Genomic DNA, 22,402 nt, shown 5'->3' with positions numbered 1-22,402 from the left:
TTAAGCATTTTTTCCTTCTACACAAACTTTATAAACGGGCTAAGTTTAATGTAAAAAAAACACTTGTGATTTAAATGGGTTTGCACTGACTGTATAAGGTAATTTGAGCACAGCTGACATCTTAACAATATTGAGGCTTCCCATCCGGAAGAATGTCCCTTCATTTATTCAATTCTTGTTTTAAACTTGTATGTAGAGATCTGCAGTTTTCTTAATCAGGCTTTGCATATTTCTTAAGTTTATTCCTGGGTGGATAAATTTTGTTATTATAAGTGGTATATTTTCGCATTACATTTTATAATTGGCTTTTGTTATTCTCTTGGTAAGCTATTGATTGTAATATATTGACCCTGAATGTGGATGCTTTAACAAATTTTTTATTCGTTTTAATAGTGTTTAGTTGATTCTTTATTTAGATCCTCTATTTAGAGGAGTATTAACAGCTGCAAAGATAAAATTTTCGTACACTCCCTCCTAATAGTAACACTTCCCATTTGTTCTTCTTATCTAATTTCATGGCTTAGAGTTGCCAGCACCTTGCAGGACTAACTCTAACACTTGTTAGTAACTTTAAAAGGGAATGATTCTAAAATTTTACTGGTAAGTATAATTCTTGCTTTAAATTTCTGTGAGAAAAAGTCTTTATTAAGCTAAGAAGGCTTCCTTTTATTCTCTACCTAAGACTTAACCAGAATCAGCTTTGAATATAACCAGTTTATTTTCAATGTATTAAAATGAATTGTAATTCCATTCTTCACTAAAAGCCCTCCTGTTTTGGCTGTGTAAAATTTCAATAACCATATACTCTATTTCATAAAGATTGTATAATCACGTCAGAACCTCTGATGCCATTAGAGTTGGTGTATGTTAAAAATGTAGAGCTGGAAATATTTTTGGAGCACATCAAAACAAAGCACATATTTATGTTGTTGGTGATTTAATATGAATCCCTCACCTTGAAATCATCAGGAATGAGGAGTTTTGATGTTCGTAGAAAATTCAAGATATATCTGAACATCTGTCCATCTCTGTCAATGAAATAGTGCTGTTTGAGACTGTCCAAAACAATGGGCTCTGTACCATCAAAAAGTCTTCCGATTCTGTGATAGGAAAGAGGGAACAGTGAAGACAATTAGAATCAATTGTTCAGCCACTAAGACTGAGAGCTACTGTTTTGTGTCACTGTCAAAGGTAGCACTTTTGAAGATGGCAGTCAGGGAAAATGACCCGCTAAGTAGTTATGGTTCTTTGAGAAGTGCCGGCCCCTGCTTGATAAATATCTCAAGACCAGACAATTCAGAATAGTCTCAGGCTTTCTCAAGTAAATTCTATTATTCAATGTCTTTTACCTGTAAAGAAGATGTTCCTGACATAGTGATTATGGCTAAGTGCTGTCACCGTAATGGAAGATCATGTCCTTTCCTCTGTGTTACTTAAAACAACCTTCTCTGCCATTAAAAAAAAAATGTGTTATTGCTCCACAGTGTCTTTTAAACAGATTCTACAAAAAAAGTAATTTTGTTTTTAAGTAATCTGTTTTCTGAGCTTTCCTTACCCATGAATCCCAAATTTTCTAAAAATAAAGCATGCCTACATGCTAACATCTACATTTAATTATAAAAAAGAATCATTGAGAATATCACTCATCTAAGAGAATATGTTTTCCATTAACAATACGCAGTCTAGTTTCCTAGATCTCAGCAAAAATTACTTGTAACAGCCAGGAATCATTATAAAATATAAACATTTGACCACCCAAAAAATATGACCTAGTTCTGGAACATAAGTGGCTATGTGTAATTTTTAAAAACAGGATTCCATAATATGTTTTCCCTGTTTACAGTTAACATTTGAAAAGTGTGCTACAGTTAAAGCATCCTGTCTCCATTATCATTTATCTCTTTAAGGAAGGCGGAACCTATACACTTTAGTATATACTCAGTGAATAGAAAGTGGTCACATCTATACTATGAACAAGTAGAGGACTGGCTAATGACAAGTAAATATACTGTATCAGAAAACAGAATTTACATACTTGAAATCTCTTCCTTGCCAAGAGGTGCATTTGAATTTCATTAACAGTGTAGGTAAGAAAATGATTCCATTTTTTAAGAAAAGATTTTGCGGAACTGTCTCTCTCTGATCTGGAAGACCATTTTATTGCTTTGATGGTGATGTTGATTTCAAGATGATTTTAAAATCATATATTTTCTAATCTTATTGCTGAAATGGGACAGATGTAATTGTAAATTGATAATTCCATCCCTCTTAAATACAACAAACAACAAATAGGAAAGCTGCTCCCCTCCCTCCCAAAAAAGAAAGACTTGTGAATTTGTCTCAATAAAATTCTTTTAAAGATAGAAAACTCATGTCCTACCTGAAGGTAGTAAGCGCAAAGAAGAAAGCAACTAATTAGTCAGATCATATTTTTAAAACTCAATATATTTTTCTCAACTACTGTTTTCATCCAACTTTCCATGAATTGAGGGTGATCATCCAGGGTGTAGGTTACAACCATCCTAGGACTGTTTCACCGCGTGCTACCTTGTCATTCATTCCTCACAAACACATCAATCAAACGGCAGACTATATAAAGAAGAGGCAGTGAAACCAAAACACACTTAGTCACTTATTTATAGTGTTTCCAGAACAGTTTGCTGCAGGATGGGAAGGAATGAGACTTGTTTGCCTATTATTAAAACATTCTACTCTTCACTGTTAATGATAAATTTATAGTTGACAGGGGAAGAAAAGGGAGCTATATTTATAAAGTGCTTTCCAGATAACTTGCACTCACCTAGGCATTTTATGTATGTAACAAATCCATCCTCCTCCTTCTAAAGATGAAGAAACAGGCTCAAAATGATGAGTAACTTGCCCAACTAGTTAAGTAGCATTTTGGGGGATTTGGGCAGTCTGTTTGATCTTAAAGGGGCCTCTCTACAATGGTTGGAATGAAAAGAATTACCACCACTGAATGAAAGCTTCAGGTCTAGAGATTTCCTTTCTATCTTACATTTGTTCACCAAGAGTTTTATAATGAAATCCAAGCGTGTACACTGATTATTTTTGTGGCCTGAAATAAATTAGTATCAATGATTACAAGTCACTTCACTAGTGAGATGAAAAGTAAATATTTTATTCTTAAATAAATCCCAGGCTTTTAATTTTTAAATGTCCATTTTCAAAATCTAGACTTGGAAGGTCGCCAGCACAGAATGAGTGATTAACAGATCTTCGATGAGTAAAGGAGTGACGAGTGAGGAGGGGAATGAGGCTCCGCCAGTCACTATCTGTAATCTGGGCGAATGAACTTCTCTGAGTCTCCATTTCTTTAATAAAATTACCCTTTTTCTCAGGGGTCGATGAAAAAAATCAAAAGGGGTCATGGCACGCTCAGAAAGAACACAGCAAAAGACGGTACTCTAAAGTAGCAAACAAAAATTTCTACGAAAACTGCTCTTAGAAGCCTGCGGGCACAGGATTTAAGGAGTAAAAGGAACAATCTTGGCTGAAGTGTATTGTTATAGACCTTTCCAAGATAGGAGAAACGTGTCATGTAAGTGGTTTTTAGGATACCATCAAAACAAAACAAACAAAACCCACCTCCAGCAGATACAGTAAATTGCGCACAGGCTGCAGTAAGAAGCACCTTCACGTCTCACTTGGATGAAACGGGAAAAGCACAGGAGAGAGGAGGGAAATCTGAAAGGATGCCCAAGCGTGGGGACAGGAAGGTGGCTGCGGCCCCTGGGTCAGGCAGCGGGAGAAGCGCAGTCTTCAGGTGGAATCATTCAAGACGAAAGGGGGACAGAAGCTGGGAGGAAGGACTGGACTCCACCTGGCAGATGAGAAACCCCACCATGGAGCGGTCCTGCGTGTGGCTCAGCGAGACCCCGGAACCTGCGTTGGCCCGGAACCTTCGCTTCGAGCTCGCGCCAGGCAGGGGAGGGCGCGCCCGTCAGACCAGAAGGTGGGAAGCGCGTGGCCGGAAACTGGCGGAAAACACGCACAGCCTCCTGCGCGAGGCGGAAGCAGCGTGGTCTGTGCCCGAGCTGAGAAGGAAGGCAGGCTTGAGAAAAGCCAGGGGTCTCATCAGTGCACACTCCTGGCTGTGGTGAAAGGCCCCGTGGACAAAAAAAGTCCATGCATTTGAGATGGTAAATGTTAGAGGTAATAAAAGGAGACACGGTGCTGCTGTTTTTTGCTGACTTTAAGAGGAGGAAGGTTTTGAATTTGTGAAAACAGTGTGGAAGGACAGGGTGGTGCCAGTGATCGTAAAATGGGATCCTGGGTCGGTTTCGAGATTGACTGCTGTGGAAAAGCATTGTTTGGCTAAGCAAATAGAGGGGAACATCGACACAGGCTGTATTTCTTGTGGACATATGAATGGAGTTACAAATCAACTGCAGTGACTTGTAAACTCTGGTGCCTGAAAACTATGTGGAACTGATTATGGTTTACTAACCTTGGAGAACATTCCTGTTTTTCAGCTGACCAAGACCAAGCTGGCTCCAGATGATTTATGGCTGCCTTTTTTTTTTTTTTAAACACGCATTGAACCAGGTGGCAATGCAGAGCAAAACTTCCATCACAATTTTTTTTGGACATTTATTTTTTAACATTCTATTTTGGGCAGTTTCAAACTTTATGCCAAAGCAGAGAAAATAATATAATGAACCCGCATGGGTCCACCCAGCTTATAAAGCTATCAATTCTTGTCCAGTCTTGTTTCACCTGTACCTCTATGCCTCCCTCTCCCCCTCTGGAGTTTTCAAGTAGATTGCAAACATACTATCTTTTTTATCTGCAAATATTTCATTAAGAGAATTATAAAGGTTTACTAAAAACGCACTAACAGATATTAAAATGCATTCCTCTTTCTTGCTTTTTAGTATTAAAACTCTGTTGACTGCTCTTGCTTATGGAGCAAATAATGCAGCCCAAGTCTCCAAGGAAATAAAGCTCCTTTCGGTGGAAAGTTAGTCAGCTTCCTCACTGTGGCTCCCCGTCTCCCTGGCATTAAAGAATGATCTTAAATGAAGGAGAGTACAGGGATAAGACCTGACTTACCTGGCTTAGTGTGAACCGGTCATTAAGAATTTATTTTTTCTTGTGTATTCATTCATTTACAGGACTTGGTTTCTCTAATTTACCATGACTCAGTTCCTTAAGAATTACTCTTTCCTTTTTTGTTGTGTAGTCATCCAGTTATTCATTCATTCTTTCTACCAGTTCTTTCACTCAACCTGGCCGTGTGAAGTACAGGGTGAATGCAGTGGTGAATAAGCCACGCTCTTGACGTTCGTGGAATTTAACAGTCTGTGGGTCTAGGAATACAGATCAAGCACAGCGCGATAGAGTGTGGCTGTGTGTATGCAGAGTGGGTTATGGGAGTACACAGGGAAGAAAAGACAAGTTCACTGGAGAACGTGAATGATATACAGAAGCTGGCTAAGTACAGGGGTGAGAGGTAAGGTTAGATACAAAAGGAGAGGGGTGGGGAAGATACAAAGGCTTGAAGCTGGAAAAAACCCGACACGTGATTACTCTCCACTGGGGTGTAGAGACAGGCCAACTGAAAAATGAGGCTGGGGCAGCATAAGTCAGATCACAAAGAGCTGTATAAGCTAGGTCAAGGAGTTTGGATTTGTTTCGAGGGCTATGGGGACTGATGTCAGGCTGTGCTGTCAGCGATGTTAAGGAAAAGAGCAAATTTAGAAGTGAGACGATCCAAATACTTTATCTGAAATCACATCTCCTCACAGATGTAGCTTGTAGCTTATCCAAGTCCTTTCTCCTTTGCTTTGCTTTAGACTGTGTCATTTGTATAGAGCAGTGCTTCTTAACCCTGGCTGCATAATGGAATCACCTGGGGACCTTTTAAAAAATACAGATGTCCAGTGCCAGATATTCTGATATAATTATTGGTTGGGGTTGGGACCCAAGCATCTGCATTTCTTAAAAAGGTCCCCAAGGAAGTCTGATGAACAGCTGAGTTGAGAACGAGTGCAAAGGCGGATGAGCAGAGAGGCTAAAGAGGAGAAAGTCAGCATTGTCGACTTGAGACGCTCTCAGTTAGTCATTCTGTCACTCTGAGTTGTCACTGCACTATTTCTTAAATAGCCAACCACACTTTTAGAGGTAAAGATTTCCAGGATGACCTAGATCAGCCTCCCGTTTCACAAATGGAGAAATGTAATCCTTAAGGATGCATAGCTGGCTACACAGAGAGCTGGCTGTAAACCCACCATGCTCCTCCTCCGGGGGTGGGCAGAGGACAGTCACATTCAAGCCCAAGGAGGACCCCTGCTCTAATGCTGGTTACTACTGCCAAAGAGGGAGCTGCCTGTTTCATGGGCTTTATCTCACTTCATTCTTACAATGATCCTATGAGGTGGCCATATTATTCCCATTTCACAGATGAGGACATTGAGCCCAGAAGGGCCATCAACTTGGCTCAGGCTCCAACCTAGGTCTCATTCTAAAGCCTGTGTTTTTGACCACTAAATATACTGCCTTTTCATTTATAACCTCAAAAAAACAAAACCAAAACCAAACAAACAAGAAGACAACAATTGAACAACATCCCTCGGGAAATGCAGTTTTTATATAGTTCAATGAGAGTTTGCTAATGTTGTATGTTATCCCAAGAAAGCTTGATTATTATTAGTTTTGTAGAGAAGCTAATTTATTTAATAGTTGGGATACAAAAATTGAAGCTCATGGAAACTGAACCAAAACAAACCAAATCGAACCAAAACACCCCAAGACTTCAGAGGTTACTTTCAAGCTGTTGGTACAACCTTGAGATAATGGGGCATAAGAACGGATGGGAAAGTCAGGATTCTTAGGGCAATTAACACTTCTTCTGGGGAGAGGAGTACACATGAGGTTCCAACTCCATTTACCTTGCAGTTCTTGTGTTCCACTATGTGCTGTGTCCCTGCATTTAATTCTGCCAACCCCCTGTGGGATTGTCACTTTACTGCTAAGGAGAGGTTTCCAACCCTTCTGAGCTCCATCCACACAGTGGTCCTCATGCTGTCTTGTGAACACCATGTCACATGAAACACCATGGCAGGGAACACAGCACCAGGCCCTACTTTACCAGAGGCAAGCGGGTTAATCCTTGCAACTCTCTGGAGGAGCCAGTGTGCACATGGTAATTACAGGGGAGGGAGGTGGTAGCAGAAGGGCCCATGGGCAGTGCCACTGCCAGGTCAACTTGCCCAGGGCGAGTGGAGAAGACTCTGCCCAGGGGTGGGGTTGAGAGCGAAGTGCCAAAGACAGACTGAGGGATCAGGATGTTGAGAAAAGGCAGGACATGGGTGGTGGGGCCTTTGACCCACTCGTCTCTCCTTTGCCAGAAATGCCTTTTCTTCTCCACCTCTGGGCTTCCAAGCCATGGAAAATATGGTTTGAACTTGAGGAAAAGATTTCCTTGAGTTTCCAGTCCAGATTTATTTTGTTGCTTAAGATATTTAGAGGCAACTTCCAAATGACCTCTCGAGCATTAATTTTCAGGGATACTTTTAAATTATAAAGGCAATACCTACTCATTGTTAAAAACTAGAAAAGCACAGAGGATGGAGAAGCAGCAAAAGAGAAAAACAACCTGCCAAGAGTCCACCAACCAGAAGGATATTACTTTTAAAAAAATATGATTTACAGAGTATTTTTCTGTTGAATAATTTTGTTTTCAGAAGCACTTGTGGCTTCATACTTTTTCATGTCTACTAACTCAAGTTAGTAGATTGCCAACCAGGTTTCTGTCCTAATATATGAAACCTACGGAAGATGGCAAATGAGGTAGAGCCTAGGTGAAGGTTTGTGTGTTTGTGCACGTGCAGTTGTGTGTTGGGGGGGGCGCGCGGTGTGAGTGTGTGTCTGTGTTTGTAGGTGTGGATACACAAATGAGAGGTGTGTGGGGAGCTGTCACTGCAGGGGAACCTGGACTCAGAACAGCAGGGAAGGAAGGAGATGGGGATAGAAAAGTCAGGACTGCAGCCAGTGGGTCCTCTTCCCTCCTTTCTGCTGAGATGGGAGAGGAAGGAAACAAAACAGGTGGAAGAGAAAAAAGTGCTAGGTTGATATCTGAAACTTTTTGAAACGTGGGGGTTCAATATTGTATGCTCTCTACTTTTCATATCTTTTTAAATGTCCATAATAAAAAGTTTTTCTTAAAAAAGGGTGGGATTGCTAAGTTGGGTGTTATAATGTAAAGAAAAGAAATCACCAGTCAACTTACTGTTACAGAAGCCTTACTTATCACACAGCATTTAATAATTGTCAACAAAATTCTAGAAATAGTTCTTTATAGTTTCCACATTTCAGAGGTTTCATCTGCATCTCATGAACACAGATAAAAATGAATTTAGAGCTTGTTATAGAAATGGACAGAAGTAATTTAAGAGAAGGAAGAAAATACCTTCTAAGTAAAAGCAAACAGAGCAAATTATATCTACTTATGGGGAAGTGATGTTTCCGGTACCTCTTCCCTATGGCAGCATCATTTTCTTTAATGATACACAGAGTTGAAGAAAGTAGGGGAGAAAGGAAAGGAAAGTTTAAAATATAAGAAAAAAATATGAGCGTGCCAACAATCATGGAACTCGGCATTTTGGAGAACTAACAGCCGACGGCAATACTGACAGCTTTGGGGGAGCCCAGAGCCCCTTGGGGGGCTGCCAATCCTCAAGGAATCATGTGGGTCCTCCCCGTGACTCATGGGGAAAGTTTTTAAATTAGGAGAATTACATTAACTGCTTGCTATGAAAAATGTATTATAATTAACTTTAAAAAAAAAAAAACACCAAAATTTACGTAAGTAAGCTTTTTATTCCTACATTTATTGAATGCCTACCATGTTCCTAGAGCTCTGCCAGGCCTCTTCAGATGAGCATGGTGTGATCCTGCTGGGTGTGAGGCAAAGACGGAGGACAGGGACCTAGCCAGCCGGCGGCAGGCAGGGAAGGCTTCCTGCAGGAGGCAATGCCTGTGCTGGGTCCTCAGGATCACTAGGCATAAGGAGAAGGGCACAGGGGCTTGGAGAAGGGATTTCAGGCAAGAAAGCGCATGATGGGTGAGGTGGTGACCCCGCAAATGAGCATCTCTCTCAAAGCGTCAACCTGAGTGGAGCACGTGGGGGCACAAGAGCTTGGGCGTGGTGCCGTCAGTAATATCTCAGGGGCCCCTGGATGTTCAGCTGTGACTCACACACCTGGGTTGGAATCCTGGCTTTACCGTCCTCAAGACCAAATCGGTTTGAGTTTCAATTTCTTCATCTGAGGAATGGGATAATACCCTGTCCAAAGAACTCTTATGCAGAATAAACGGATGTCTAACATGAGCTACATTTACTGAGGGTCCACAAAGTGCTGGGCAGGGTACTGAGTCTTCACAACAACTCTGCTAGGGTAGATACTATCACCCTCGTTTTACAGGCCAGGACACTGCAGCCAGTCCACTGAGGCAGCGGGACCACCAAGCGTGGCTGGGAGCCGCTTCCTTACCGCCCATGGGTCGCTCTGCCCCTCAGTCAAGCCCGGGCTCGGTTAGTGTTAGATTTTCATCCTTCGGACAGCACGTGTGATGCCCGGACAGAATCCGACTGTATATAAAATCCCGTTGCGCATCTTGAATTCGAAGACTTTATTTTTTTATGTTTTGGGCCGCGCCCGGGGACATTCAGGATCTTAGTTCCCCGACCAGGGATGGAACCTGCGCCTCCTGCGGTGGAAGCGCGGAGTATTAACCACTGGACCACCAGGGCAGTCCCGGAAGTCAACTTTTTAGATCACCTGGTCCTGCTATTTGGTTGGAGCAAGTGTAAGTTTTAAAATGATTTCTAGGGCAAAGGGCTACTTTTTCAGATCAGCCCTGGATCAGAGCGTCGTGGGGTCCCTTGGGAGCCCACCTTGGTATTTTCGGCTTCAGTGGTTTCTGTTTCGGCTTCCTCTCTCTCGCTTTCTCTGCGAGCGGGCCAGCCTGCGCGTGTGCGGGAGTCTCCCCCAGCCCAGCCCCGCCCTCCTCCCAACGGGCTGCTCTATATTTGGAGGTATTTGTGACTCCTTTTTCTCTTGATTTAAAACTCTAGAATGTTTTCCATTTTATAATAATAATTACTATTCAGAGAAAAAAGTGTTATAATAGCTAACATTTTTTGAGTTTGTGTCAGGCACTCTGCTAAAAACTATGGATGATCTGATTTAATCCTCAGGACAACTCTGGAGTATTTACAGGTGATGTTTCTATGCTAGTGATGGAGAAACTGAGGCACAGAGCCACCAGGTCACTGCTGAGCTATGCAGCCTCCCGTCCTGGAAGCGTAAGGGCCAGCCCAGCCTCGACACTGTCCCTGGCTCTCAGTGTCCATCTGTCCCAGAACTCCAGCTCCTTTCCTGCTCTGGCACTTCCTGCCAACCTTTCTGCATCTTGCAGCTGCACTCCAGTTTTCTTGTTTCTAGTTTCCTGTTACATAAGCAAACTCTTTTTGCATGTGTTCCCGTCGACTTTAACCTATTTTTGAGTGACTGTTCTTTCTCCTGGGGTTCTGAGTAATAACAGCCCCAACTACTGAACGAGTGTCTTCCTATATGGTGAAACATTCCTGACCTTTCCATCTGTGTCATCAACCTCCTTCATAGATGGAACAGACGCAGCCCACCCTCCTGTGACTGCTCTCCCAGCGGCCCCACTCTCTCCACCATACTCTGAGACTATCAGTAACAACAGGACTTGAAATGGAGCCTGTCTCCATTTCCTCTGGTGTCTTACTATCCCAGACTGTTGGAACCGGCTTACAGTACGTCACAGCAGTCCTTTCAAATAAAAGCATCCTATTAATTATATGACACTATGAGAGGGCTTTGGTGAAGCCAGCTATTTCTATTTTCACTTTAACAATTTTTTCCTGCTTGTAATGGGGCCAGCAAAACAGCAGTTTACAATGAAGTATTTACATATTTTGCTTAGTACCTAAAAGTGAAAAACCAGAGGCTTCACATAGTGTTTAATACAAAAAGAACAAGAAAAATAAAATTTACTTAAAGACGAGGTAAATACCTTTTGAAAACTTAACAGAAGATGTACGGAAGAAAGTAAGCGACTCTATACTGACTCCTTTGTACCCCTTTCCTGCTCCCTCTCTCTCTCTCTCTCTCTCTCTCTCTCTCTCACACACACACACACACACACACACACACACACACACACACACACACACACACACACACAGAGTCATTACCGACGACACCGTTCAAGGGTCTTAGAGTATCATTCAAATACTCAGGAATATTGTAATACTGATTGGATGAATGAAAGTGAATTACTCAGTCACTGTATGACTTCAGAGTGACTAGGAGGCTTAAAAACACTTTCAGAAACTAAGCTTTGAGATGACAAAGGGAGGAGATTTAGCCCCAGGGCTGTGAGTTACATACCTCCTTAGAAGAAGGAAAGATAGCTGCTAATTGGACAAGAGTCATATTTACAGAGCTTTAAAGAATATATAAAACGTCCACACCACCCTTTTGTTTAAAACACTGTCTGCCTCTTCAAACCACAAATGGATGATGTGCCTGGTTGGCTTTGTAGTGTGAGAAGCTCAAGATTTTGAATTTATGTCGCAAGATTATTTACATAGTCACCAAATCAAAAATGACACATGAAAAAATATGAAGTTTATATCAGCTCATGATTCAAAGACAACATTCTCGGGTGTGTGGGGTTGAGACATCAGGAAGGTGGCTGCTGACAGCACCTGCCTTTGGCTGCACCAGTCAACAATGTGCTGTCATAGGTGTGTGTCTTGTGCAACCGGCCACGCCCTTCTGGGGCTCAGGCTTGGTTTATCACAGTTTAAGAATTTACCCAAAGGCACCAAGCTGGTCCGTAGACTCCCTGGGTGGTAGGTGTATCTATCAGTGTTTCTCCCCGTCCCTTCCAACCAAAGCAGAACCAAGCCCTGACCTGCAAACATCTAAAGAAACAAAAGTATCCCAGATAATGACAAGAATTTCTCATGTTTCCTCTTCCTTTCTGTGACCATATACAGAACAGGATGGACTACAGGGGTCATTTGATACCATTTCTTCCTGTATCTGTGGTTCCCATAACTTTTCCTTTGCAAACCTTGAGTGAAAATGCACTAAAGCCAAGGCTTCATTTACAAATAACTGCTTTGTCGAAGTTTTAAAACCTATGTAAAGCATTACAAATGGGTTCTTCAAGAACCTGGCAGGACGTGCACTTGGAAATACAAACTGCATCGTCACCATCAGGTTTTTGCAATCGTCACAGGCGTCTGCCAGGGTGGAGACCAGAGCTTCATTCACACTGATCACGGCTCCCCAGGTCTGCTTCACTGTTATAACCTTTATTCCAGCCCATTTTAACGTGTCCAACAGTTTTCTCTAAATTCCACTCTTCATGCCACCTTGTTCCTTCTGCAACATATCATCAAAATGGTGATGCTGTGATGAAGTACCTTCCTGAGGGCTGCTAAGATTATGAATCAGCAGGATACACTTAAAAGATCCTTTTTTCTTTGACATAGACTTTTTGCACCACTTTGAAACTAGAAGAGTTTTCACTTTTAGGTAAACTCTGAAGCCCTCAAGGCCTTTGAAGCTGTTTTTTTATTTTTTATTTTATTTTTTTTAAATCAACTTTTGGAGGGGTGGCAGGGACCTAGCCAAGCCCTAATGAGGCTGGGTGGGAATTCTGGAGCACGTTCAGCTTAAATCACGGAAACAGGTTTGGGCGAGTTGAGATTCACCTCTCAGTTACGAAGCCCTGAGTCTGGTGAGGTCTGCCACTGTTTGAAAGTGGTGGTTAGCTGTTATGCACAGTTGTAATTTATCTTCAGAATATGGGGAACATAATGAGAAAAGTTGCACAGGAGTAAAAATAATCATTACCACCAAAAAAGATAAACAGCAAGCTCATTACTAAGCAAACCAACACACTGCGTTTATGTGGCAGCAGGAAGCCATTATCCAAGTGACTGTGTCATTTCTACTGACACTGCATCTTGATTAGATTCAGACAGTCCAGCAGAAAAGTGTTATAATTGTGGGACTAAAGAAGTTTTTTTCTTTTTCTTCACCTTTTTTTTTTTTTTCCAAATGGAATTGCCACCCTATTGGAACTTCTGGGTGTCTGCCTTTGGAATATGACCATATGAAATGCAAATGCCTTGTAAGAGCACAACTGACTTCTCATCCCTCACCACCTCTCACATCCCTCATCCTCCCACCAGAACCACCCTGGGCACGTTCAGAAGCCACACATAAAGCATTGCGCACCCACTTCAGCTTGCTGCTTTGGAGACAACTTGTTGCTATTTTCTATCTATCTCCAGGCACCGCGAGAGTAATCATTCCGAAGCAGAATACTGATAATTCATCGATTTGAGACAATAAATCCTGCACTTCTAATGAAAAGAAATGGCATTTTAATGACTTATTTATATGCTGATAAAAGAATGAACTGCCAGACATGACAGATGCAGTGAAACAGACTCTTCTAAGACCACAGCTCAGGTTTCAGCAGAGGGCATCTGGGTGTTCAGTGGACCCATAACGGATCCTTCAGTGTGACATTCAGAGTTTTTTAAGTCCTCAGAGATTACATGCAAATTATAACATAATGTGTTTTGTTTTGAATAAATGCTTCTCTTCGGAAGTTAAAGGGGGGAAAGTTTATTTTCTGCATTGGCTTAATAAAAAAGACTCTCCCAGCTTTAGAATCACTTATACATTGTTTTATTCTAGCCAAGAATACACACAGCATAGATACCTCGCTGTGTCCTGATACAGAGAGATACAGAGAGATTTCATCTCTTTGCAAAGCAGACCACAGCGGTCTGGGAAGATGGAATCAAGTACTATATGTAGACACAAGAATAACTCCGTGGGGTGTAATAGTCTGCCCACAAATCTCCCTACATAGCCAAAATGCAGTCTGCCTTTTGGAAATTCACCTAAAATTAATGTTGGTTCTCATTTGCCATAAAGAAAGCACTCAACCAGAATCAGAGCTACGTGACCAACAGAAACGACAGGATTTAAGGAACCAAAGTCGTAGGAGGCCTGTGAGCTGGGTCGTGTAAAATAACATTGTCAGTTTTAAGCCCTTTACATGGAATTGTTTTCAAGGACACAGTAAAGTGGAGCATATTTTTCACATACTAACCCTGTATGAAACTACCGGAATCTTCTATGAAATACCTGCGAATTAACTTTTTAAAACAAGTAAATAGAACATATAGTGTATTATAAAAGTACTTTCTTGTATGATGAAGCAGGAAACATGAAAGTACGATAACAGACACAGAGCAGAAACGACTCTGGCATTGCTCAATGACACCATTCACCATGACACATCAAAATGAGCACCGTCAGGATTCCCGGCCCAGGTCTGAGAATCAAGCCAGAAGCGATACGAAAAGCCTCGCTCTGACCACACGTCTGCGGCCGTGCCGCCGCTGTGCCCACCATGCTGCAGGCGTGCGTTCGTGTTCACTGCCCTTGTCTGCAGATCTGAGGCCTACACTCCGAGACACAGGTGGATCACCTGGATGCCCACGAAAACGGCTCATTTCCCTCACATCCTGGGATGCAGATGGCGGGCGGAGCCGAGGAATCTGCCTTTGTTCAAGCACCTGGAGATGACCCTGGTCTGAGGGGCTCAGGGAGGAAAACATCCTGAAGACAGGTGTCACCCTTCTGCTCATCTGGTTTATTGGTCTCTGAGTTGTGACCGGATCGATTTATACCCTTCTCCTTACCTTTTCCCTTCAGGGTAAGTAGTCTAGGAAATCCCTCTCTGGGCTCTGCCTTGAAGAAAAAAGGATGTTAACCTTTGCTGCCCGGATGGGACAAAGCCTGCCGTTAACATCTGACATCACGGCAGCACCTGATGATTCAAAATGGGTGACCTTCACGTTGCAGTAGCCCCATCGTGGCTGAGCTGCTCTAGGTCAGAGCAAAATTCATTCAACATTCGCCATTTATCAAGCACTGCCAGGCACAGTTCAAGGCACTGAAGTCTACTGGTAGACCTATAATTTGTTTTAAAACAGTTTTTCTGATTGGCGCGGGCACGTATGTTTTGTGCAGTGATGTGAACCTGAAATCGTTTGCCGCATGGCCAGGCGCTCTTGGGTCCACTGCTCCAGGAACAACAGGAAGGGAGGAGCCCAGCAGACAGGTGGTGACTAACGCATCAGTGGACCTAGACACCCCTAACCGATGAGCAGCCCTACCTATCCTGGCATCCAGTAGACCATTCCTCCCCCTGGGTACAGCGTGCTGGGGCCAAAGCTGGTCACTGAATGTTTTCCTAATGATTTTCTCTTCACAAGTAGGGCATGAAAGAAAGAGCTTCCTGAAACCCACAGGCAAATAAGAACAAGACCCATTTATCCCACTGCCCAGTCTAAGATGGTGCTTTTCAGACTTTTTAAAGTCATGGCACGCATAGAAATTGATAGCAGTGTATTTGTACGACTCTGGGCATCAGAAGACCGGCCTGGGAGCTCCAGCACCGCGGGTGCGGCAGGGGTCACACACGCCCCAGCACTGACCCAGAATTAGGTGAAGGCCACCTTGAGGATAAAGTAGCTTGAGATATTGTAGGTGACCTGCCCCCTTGATTAAAGCCCGCCTTTAGAACACAGTTCCGGAAGGTGGGAAGGTGGACTGCACGGCTGAACACAGAAAGCGTTGGCAAATCCCGTGCCCAGGCCCTGCTCCAGACCAATGAAATCAGAATCTCTGTGGGCAGGACCAGGGTTGTTTGTTTGTTTTTCTTTTGAGTCCCAGTTGATTGTAACATACCCCCAGGGTTGAGACGCATGGCTAGAAAAGAATAAAGAAACCCAAGGTCCTGGAGTCAGAGTGGGAGCCGGAATCCTTGCTCTTCTGCCCCGTTTGCCGATTAAGACCGGACAGGGCGCTGAGCCTCGCAGAGCTGTGTGTTATATGTTCAGTGGGGTCAGTACCAGCCCCTCCTATATGGTTATGGAAGCACACTGAATGATGTAGGTAACGAACCCAGTCCAGCTTTCAGTGTTTTTTTGAATAGCTTTCTATTTTGAAAAGCTTTCCTCAATTATTTGACCTTCACTGTTTTGAGGAGCTTGCCTCTGGGTAGAGTATTTTACCCAATAATTAATTCATATATTTCACAAACTTTTGAATGTCCACTGTGGCAGGCCTCATACGAGCTACCAAGAATATAAGGATGAGATCTAAATTAGAAAGAGTTTTCCAAGGACAGGGTTTCTATCTACGCTGAGGCTGAGTTCTAGACAAGAGAGAAGTTAATAAAAATTGAGATCGTGACCTACAGTCCTGTCCTGAGTAGTTTCATCCTAAATACCCAGTGTTGCTCCCCACCCACTGTCACGGCTCTGCTAGCAAAGGTACCGGCACCACCTGCGGTCGCAAGGCGGCTCTCACCTTCCTCCTGGTCTAAGGATCCCACTAAGGGATCCACCAGCCTTGTTACTGTTTGCCTCCGAGGGCCTTCTGCCCATGTTTATTTTAACATCTGTTATGTAACTCTCCACCGTGGTCAACACCACATCTAACTCCAGTCACCACCAACTGCAAAATTACAGAAAATGCACCAGAAACACTATCATGGTTGATATAACTAGTGAGGTGATCTGAAAATGCTGGTCTGGCCTGGAGCTGTTCCACACCTATGACCCAGACAGCAGATTCACCGGGTACTTCCCTCCTGCTAAGATGGAGGGTAAACAGATGTATGTGCCACACATCAGATGACAGGAGGTGAATCACGGAACCCAGAAGAGACCATTGATCATAGATCAGGGGTGATTTGTGATACTGAAGCAACAACAATCTGCTTCTACATTGACCCTAAAATGTAAACTAGATTTTGTCTTGAAAATGTAGATGAACAAATAAAGACGTATCCTGAAGAAACAAACCACAGAATAAAATTATCTTTAGACTTAACAAAGGAAGCAAACTATACCCCAAGGCGATTTATCCTGTTTGATTTTTCTTCCTACTTCACTTACTACCAACTCAAATATTCTTAATCGATTGTTTATTTGTTTATTGTCTGTCCTCCCCTGCCCCCATGTGAACAACAAGAGAGCCGGGACTTCTGTTGGCCAGTGTCTGCCCTGGTTGACAAGGAACACAGAATAAATCTGTTGAATGAATAAAAGAACATGACAGGGAAAAACGACAGGCCAGTGCCTGTAACATGGCTGCATTTTTCTTTAAATGATGCTCTAAGATAAGACTGGATGAGCTAGATGTTGTTCCCAAGTGGCAAAGAAAGTTTGCTGCATCTGCCAAGCAGTGCAGCCCAAGATACTGAAGCTGGCTTTTCAGCACTGAACAGAAAATTCAGTTTCATTGCTTTGGAAAAAAAAAAAAAAAGTCTTTTGAAGCTGGTTTCATTTACTCTTTGCCTATATAACTGAGGAGCAGTTTTGGAAAAGCATTATCGTAAGATGAAAAGAACAAACACAGAAGAGGAAGTTTCCCCTATCATCCTGGAGAAACTTTCCATTTTTCATTGGCCAGGTCCTTTCCCTCCTTTTAAATTTCTCCGTAAACCAATTTTCTTTCTTTCTCTTTGTTTTTAAACCACCAACCAATCTTACCAATCAGAACTACTCACCATTAGACTGTCCTCGTATGCATTTCCACAGGCGTTTTCCTAGAAGCGGGGATACGCTCTCTTTTTCCATTTGTGCTGAGACTACATACCCCAGGGTGATGTCCACTCATCTAAAAAACCCCAGTAACCTATTCTGTGATTTTTTTTTAATTTGAGATAGACATTGAATTATAAATCGTGCTGATCTAAAGAGCAGGTCGTAATAAGAAGCTCGGTATTCAGCACCATGCAATAATTGTGAAAGAAAGTGCAGGCAACTTTTTTTGCAAAGACAGGATGCATTAATTTGGAGGCATTTTTGTTGAGATCCTGAAGTGTGAATCTGACGTGAACCTGCGTGACGACACCGTGGGACCCACCCTGTGTGTCTGGCGCACAGCCGTTACTCGGAAATCCGAACATTAGAATTCAGTTGTCCCGAGCGTGGGGACCAACACCTTAACGTTGCACGCGCCCAAGCTTCCCTTCAGTGCAGCTCCACGTAAACGACCCTGGAGTGGCCAGCACATCAGGGGTGAAGCCTGCCAAGACCGGATCTCTACTGGCAAGGCACACATGCCTGGAATCGCCATTCTAAAGCTCCAGATACACACACCCCTTGGGTGGCCATGGGTGTCGACTGCAAGGTGGAAAGCTGAGCCTCTTGAATTTTGCAATCACCTACGTGTGCCAGTGTGCTTAGTAACTCTGCTGCTATTTAGCAGAGACCAATTCAGCATAATCTCCTTATGTGGGAGTTAACTCATCTACTTGGTTTAAAATATACAAAAGCTCTGTCAAACAGGCAGATCGGATGGCTCAGGGGACTGTAACATGAGATCCTGTCTTTCACCTCGAGGTCAGTAGCTCTTTTAGCTAAGACCTCCTCCTCACTGCCAAGAGGTTCGGTTACTCAGCAGTATCTGCCCATTTCTTGGTTTTAAAAAGTCCACATCTGAATAACCGTCAATATAATTGCTGTTAATATTGTTTTTGTTCCAGGTGACAGTAATGGATGAAAGAGACCTAACTTTGAACTCAGACTTACATCTTCTTCTAAAGTATAAAATGTTTGTTTAGTATCACACATGTGTGGCTAACAAGATATTTCAGTGTCAACAGCAGGAGATTTTAAAGAGGCCACGTAATTTGGTACCAATATTATTTACTTATGACAAATTAGATACCTAGATTTTTCATTACCAATGATGTTAGTGGGTGCCTTGGATTTTTGAGTCAGATATAATCAGGTCTGTCCTTAAAATTTGTGGGGGCCAGGGCGAAAGTACAAGTGAAGTCCACCTCCCATGAGTCTAGATATTTACAACTCAGAAATCAAGCAAACATATTGTTAAATATGTCCTATCTTCTTTGTGTATCTATTGAAAATATTTTCATGCTGGTAATATATTTTTCTTGGCTTTTTTTTTTTTTTTTTGGTTTTACTTATTTAATGTAAAATTATTGCAGATCTGAACTGAGTATTTTTCTTGGTGATTACAATTCAAACTAGCAGCCAGAACTGGAGACTTGTAGGCTCCCCTAAAAGTGAACAGTGTTCAACACTGAGATGGTGTGGATCAGCCTCTATCTCGTAAACACCCAGTAAGATGTTTTGCATCTTAACATGAAATGTTGGTAAAGTCAGACCACACCATGGATGTATGCAATACTTCAGTTAATTTGAAACCTTTATGTCCAGTCCTGTTAGCTAAAAGCCACCCGATAATGGAAGTGAATAACAGTGTGAGTAATTAACCTTGATGTAAAATGTAAAAGTCAACTTGCTTATTGAATCCTTACTCAGGGTTTATAAGCCAAAAAATTAAATTAAATTAAAAAAAAATAGGTCATGTGGTACACACACAGTGGAACCAGGTAACTTTGCTAATTAAAGAAAGGAAGATCCAAAGGTATCTTTGGTGGAATGGCCATTATGATATAGCATGGAAGATACATTGAGTAAGAGGCCTGTATTCACTTGGAGGGACCATACAAAGCCATATGGTTAAAATCAGGATCTCTTAGGAAAATTGCAGAGATTCCTGTTTCATTGATCTGGGCCATGGCCTTGCATGGCCTTTTAATGCTTCACAGGCGCTTCTAATGTTTAGCTGTGTGGTCCAATGTACCACTTTCTGGGGACGACGTTCTAAAGGTAGTCTTTAGCCCAGAGGATAGTAAATAGAAATAGAATAAAAAATCACCGGCAACATTTCAAAATGGAGTAAAGGCCCTCTGCAGGATCTCTGAAGTTATAGAAAGACACTACATCTTTTAAGATCACTCGTTACAAAAAACTTAGTACTTTCACACTACAAGTCTCCCCCCAAAATCCTAGAAAATAAAAAAGTTGAGGAAAAAGCCCTTTTCCCCTCTGGGCTACAGCAAGGAAAAGGTGGGTGAGAGAGGAACCAGGGTGCTCTATGGGGGAGACGGGAGGGAATGTTCCGGGAGGGTGAGAAGGGTTCAAGATACCCTAGAATCTAGAGAACTCGACTTGGAATTATTTGTAATTCTATGGTCACGGGCAACCTAATGTCCTACAATTTATCCCCAAAAGTTTGATGATATGTAAGAGATTTTCCCAGAAGTTGCAAGGAGCATCTGGCATCTATGGAAAAAGCATGAAGAACTATTTCTTCCCTATATCTTTGACTAAAAGTTGTGGATGGGTCTCATTAAACTGACTGCTGCTTTGAAATGAATATTTAATTACTTTCCAAGCCCCCCCTCCCATCCCCAAATCCAAGAGGAAGCAAAGCAACACACAGTGGTCAATTCAACATCCACACCATTGTTTTCCAAACAGTGTCATCTGCTTTGGGTATAAGCAACAGAAACAGAAGTGACTTGTAGGGCTTGTTTCCAAAAGTCTGGACATGTGCTTACAAATATCTCCTAACAAAAAAATGATCTTGCAATGGCTCAGCAGTTCCGAGACAGGTGGGGACATTAAAGATAAAGGACCAGAAGGTGCAGGCAAGCAGGCCCTTGAGCCTTTAGCAATCCAGGCAAGTATCCAGACGTGAGGCTGTTTCTGTGGTCTAGGAAATGAAGGAATGGGATATATTTGGAATTTGGAAGGCAGTTTGAAAAGAAACAATTGCTGGATTTGGCAGAAGATTAAGTATAAAGGCAATACTATGTGTTGGGCACAGGGCCACGGCGTGCTTTCCGTAATCACATTTAATCCTCCCAATAACCTTGGAAGAAGACGTATTTGTGTCTATTTTACAAGACAGAAGACAGGCGCTTAGAAATTGGACCTATCCATGGCCAAACAACTATTAAATGGGAACGTCGGCATCCAAACCTGGGACTAATGAACCACAAGTTATTTTTGACGTTGCTCCCGGCACACTGTGGCCCACCGGTGACAAGGAAGTGTAGAGAAAGATGGAGAAAGAAAGACGAACAACTTTATCTTTTCTAATTAAGTTGGTGAAAGAGAGATTCTATTTATGATATCAGGTTTGGGGAGGCGGAGGTTTGATTAGATTTTTTTCTTTTTAAATCTGTGTAGATATAGTTCAGTGCTGTCCAACAGCAATAAAGAGCGAGACACGTCTGTAATTTTGTGTTTTCTGGTAGTCACATTAAAAGAGTACAAAGAAACAGGTGAAATTAATTTTAATATATTTTATTTAACTCAATTTATTATCATTTATATGACTCAATATATTATCATATTATCACTCCAACATGAAGGCGATATAAAACTTCTGAGTTATTTCACATTTGGGGGGCACTACGTCTTTAGAATCCAGTGTATGTTTTACACTTAAAGGACATTTCAGTTTGGACCGGCCACACGTCGCGTTCTCAAAGCTGCACATGGCTCGTGGTTCCCATATGAGACAGCACAGATACCGAGCGTGCTGAATCCATGCTGAGATGCACGTCTCGGGGGGCAGACAGCAAGGGACAAAAAGGGGACTCTTGGAAATACCCATGGAAAGTTGGCCTGAGGAAGGCTGTCCCCATGAGACACTCTCAGAGGTCTTTGATACGGTTAAGCATCGAAATGATTAAAATGGCTAATTATTTGAGCGAGAGGGACCGAAGACACAGAGTCCTTCACCACCTATCTTACGCCACTGCCAACACTCCAAGTGACACCAGCCAGCTTCACAAAGGCCAAAACCCCAGGGGGTCTCAGTCAGCGGGAAGAGAGCCACCCAGCTGCAACGAGCATGAGAAGAAAACCTACCCTTTACGTCATATGCAAACAGCGTAATGACTGACTTCCCTCCTGCATCACAGTCTAGTGACCAGACGGAAGCAGAAGGCCACCAGACCAGACCAGTGAGTTCTGCAATCATTGAAACTTGCTTTTCGACTCATGTTTGTTTTGTGGCTTGCGCCCTAGAATTTAGTGTTCATCTGAAGAGGCACAGTGATTTTCTATTGTCGATGTTCGTATTAGCAGGTTAGAAGGAATGGAAATAGACTTAAAAGAAAAAAAAAAGTACCTACTTATATAATTATATTCTTGAGAAATACAACCATTGTGTAATAATTTTGTAGCATCCAATAACAATGCATCTAGGGAGGGTGGACTCAGTAATACTAATAACTGACTGGTATGGTCATTTCATTTTAAAATATACAGTTCGGTTTTTTTCTTAATTTTTATTTTTTTGGCCCTGCTGCATGGCTTGTGGTATCTTAGTTCCCCGATCAGGGATAGAATCCATGTCTCCTGCAGTGGGAGCGTGGAGTCCTAACCACTGGACCGCCAGGG

At 42.4% G+C, this 22,402-nt stretch overlaps 1 protein-coding gene across 3 annotated transcripts in view; it reads right to left on the bottom strand.

The window, feature by feature from the left end:
- Positions 1-22,402, bottom strand: part of KCTD1 (potassium channel tetramerization domain containing 1) — an 87,632-nt gene that overhangs the window by 18,901 nt on the left and 46,329 nt on the right. For 2 of the 3 annotated variants that reach the window (XM_057699036.1, XM_057699035.1), the window contains exon 3: positions 956-1,100. The exons of the other annotated variant lie outside the window; for it this stretch is intronic. In XM_057699036.1, the coding sequence (XP_057555019.1) occupies positions 956-1,100 (145 nt within the window). The remainder of the gene's footprint in view (positions 1-955; positions 1,101-22,402) is intronic. 3 annotated transcript variants of the gene reach the window in all.

Source organism: Hippopotamus amphibius, chromosome 11, assembly GCF_030028045.1.
Source record: "Hippopotamus amphibius kiboko isolate mHipAmp2 chromosome 11, mHipAmp2.hap2, whole genome shotgun sequence".
Taxonomy (NCBI): domain Eukaryota; kingdom Metazoa; phylum Chordata; class Mammalia; order Artiodactyla; family Hippopotamidae; genus Hippopotamus; species Hippopotamus amphibius.
The sequence above is the reverse complement of the archived record's forward strand: the minus strand, read 5'-3'. Positions and strand labels throughout refer to the sequence as shown.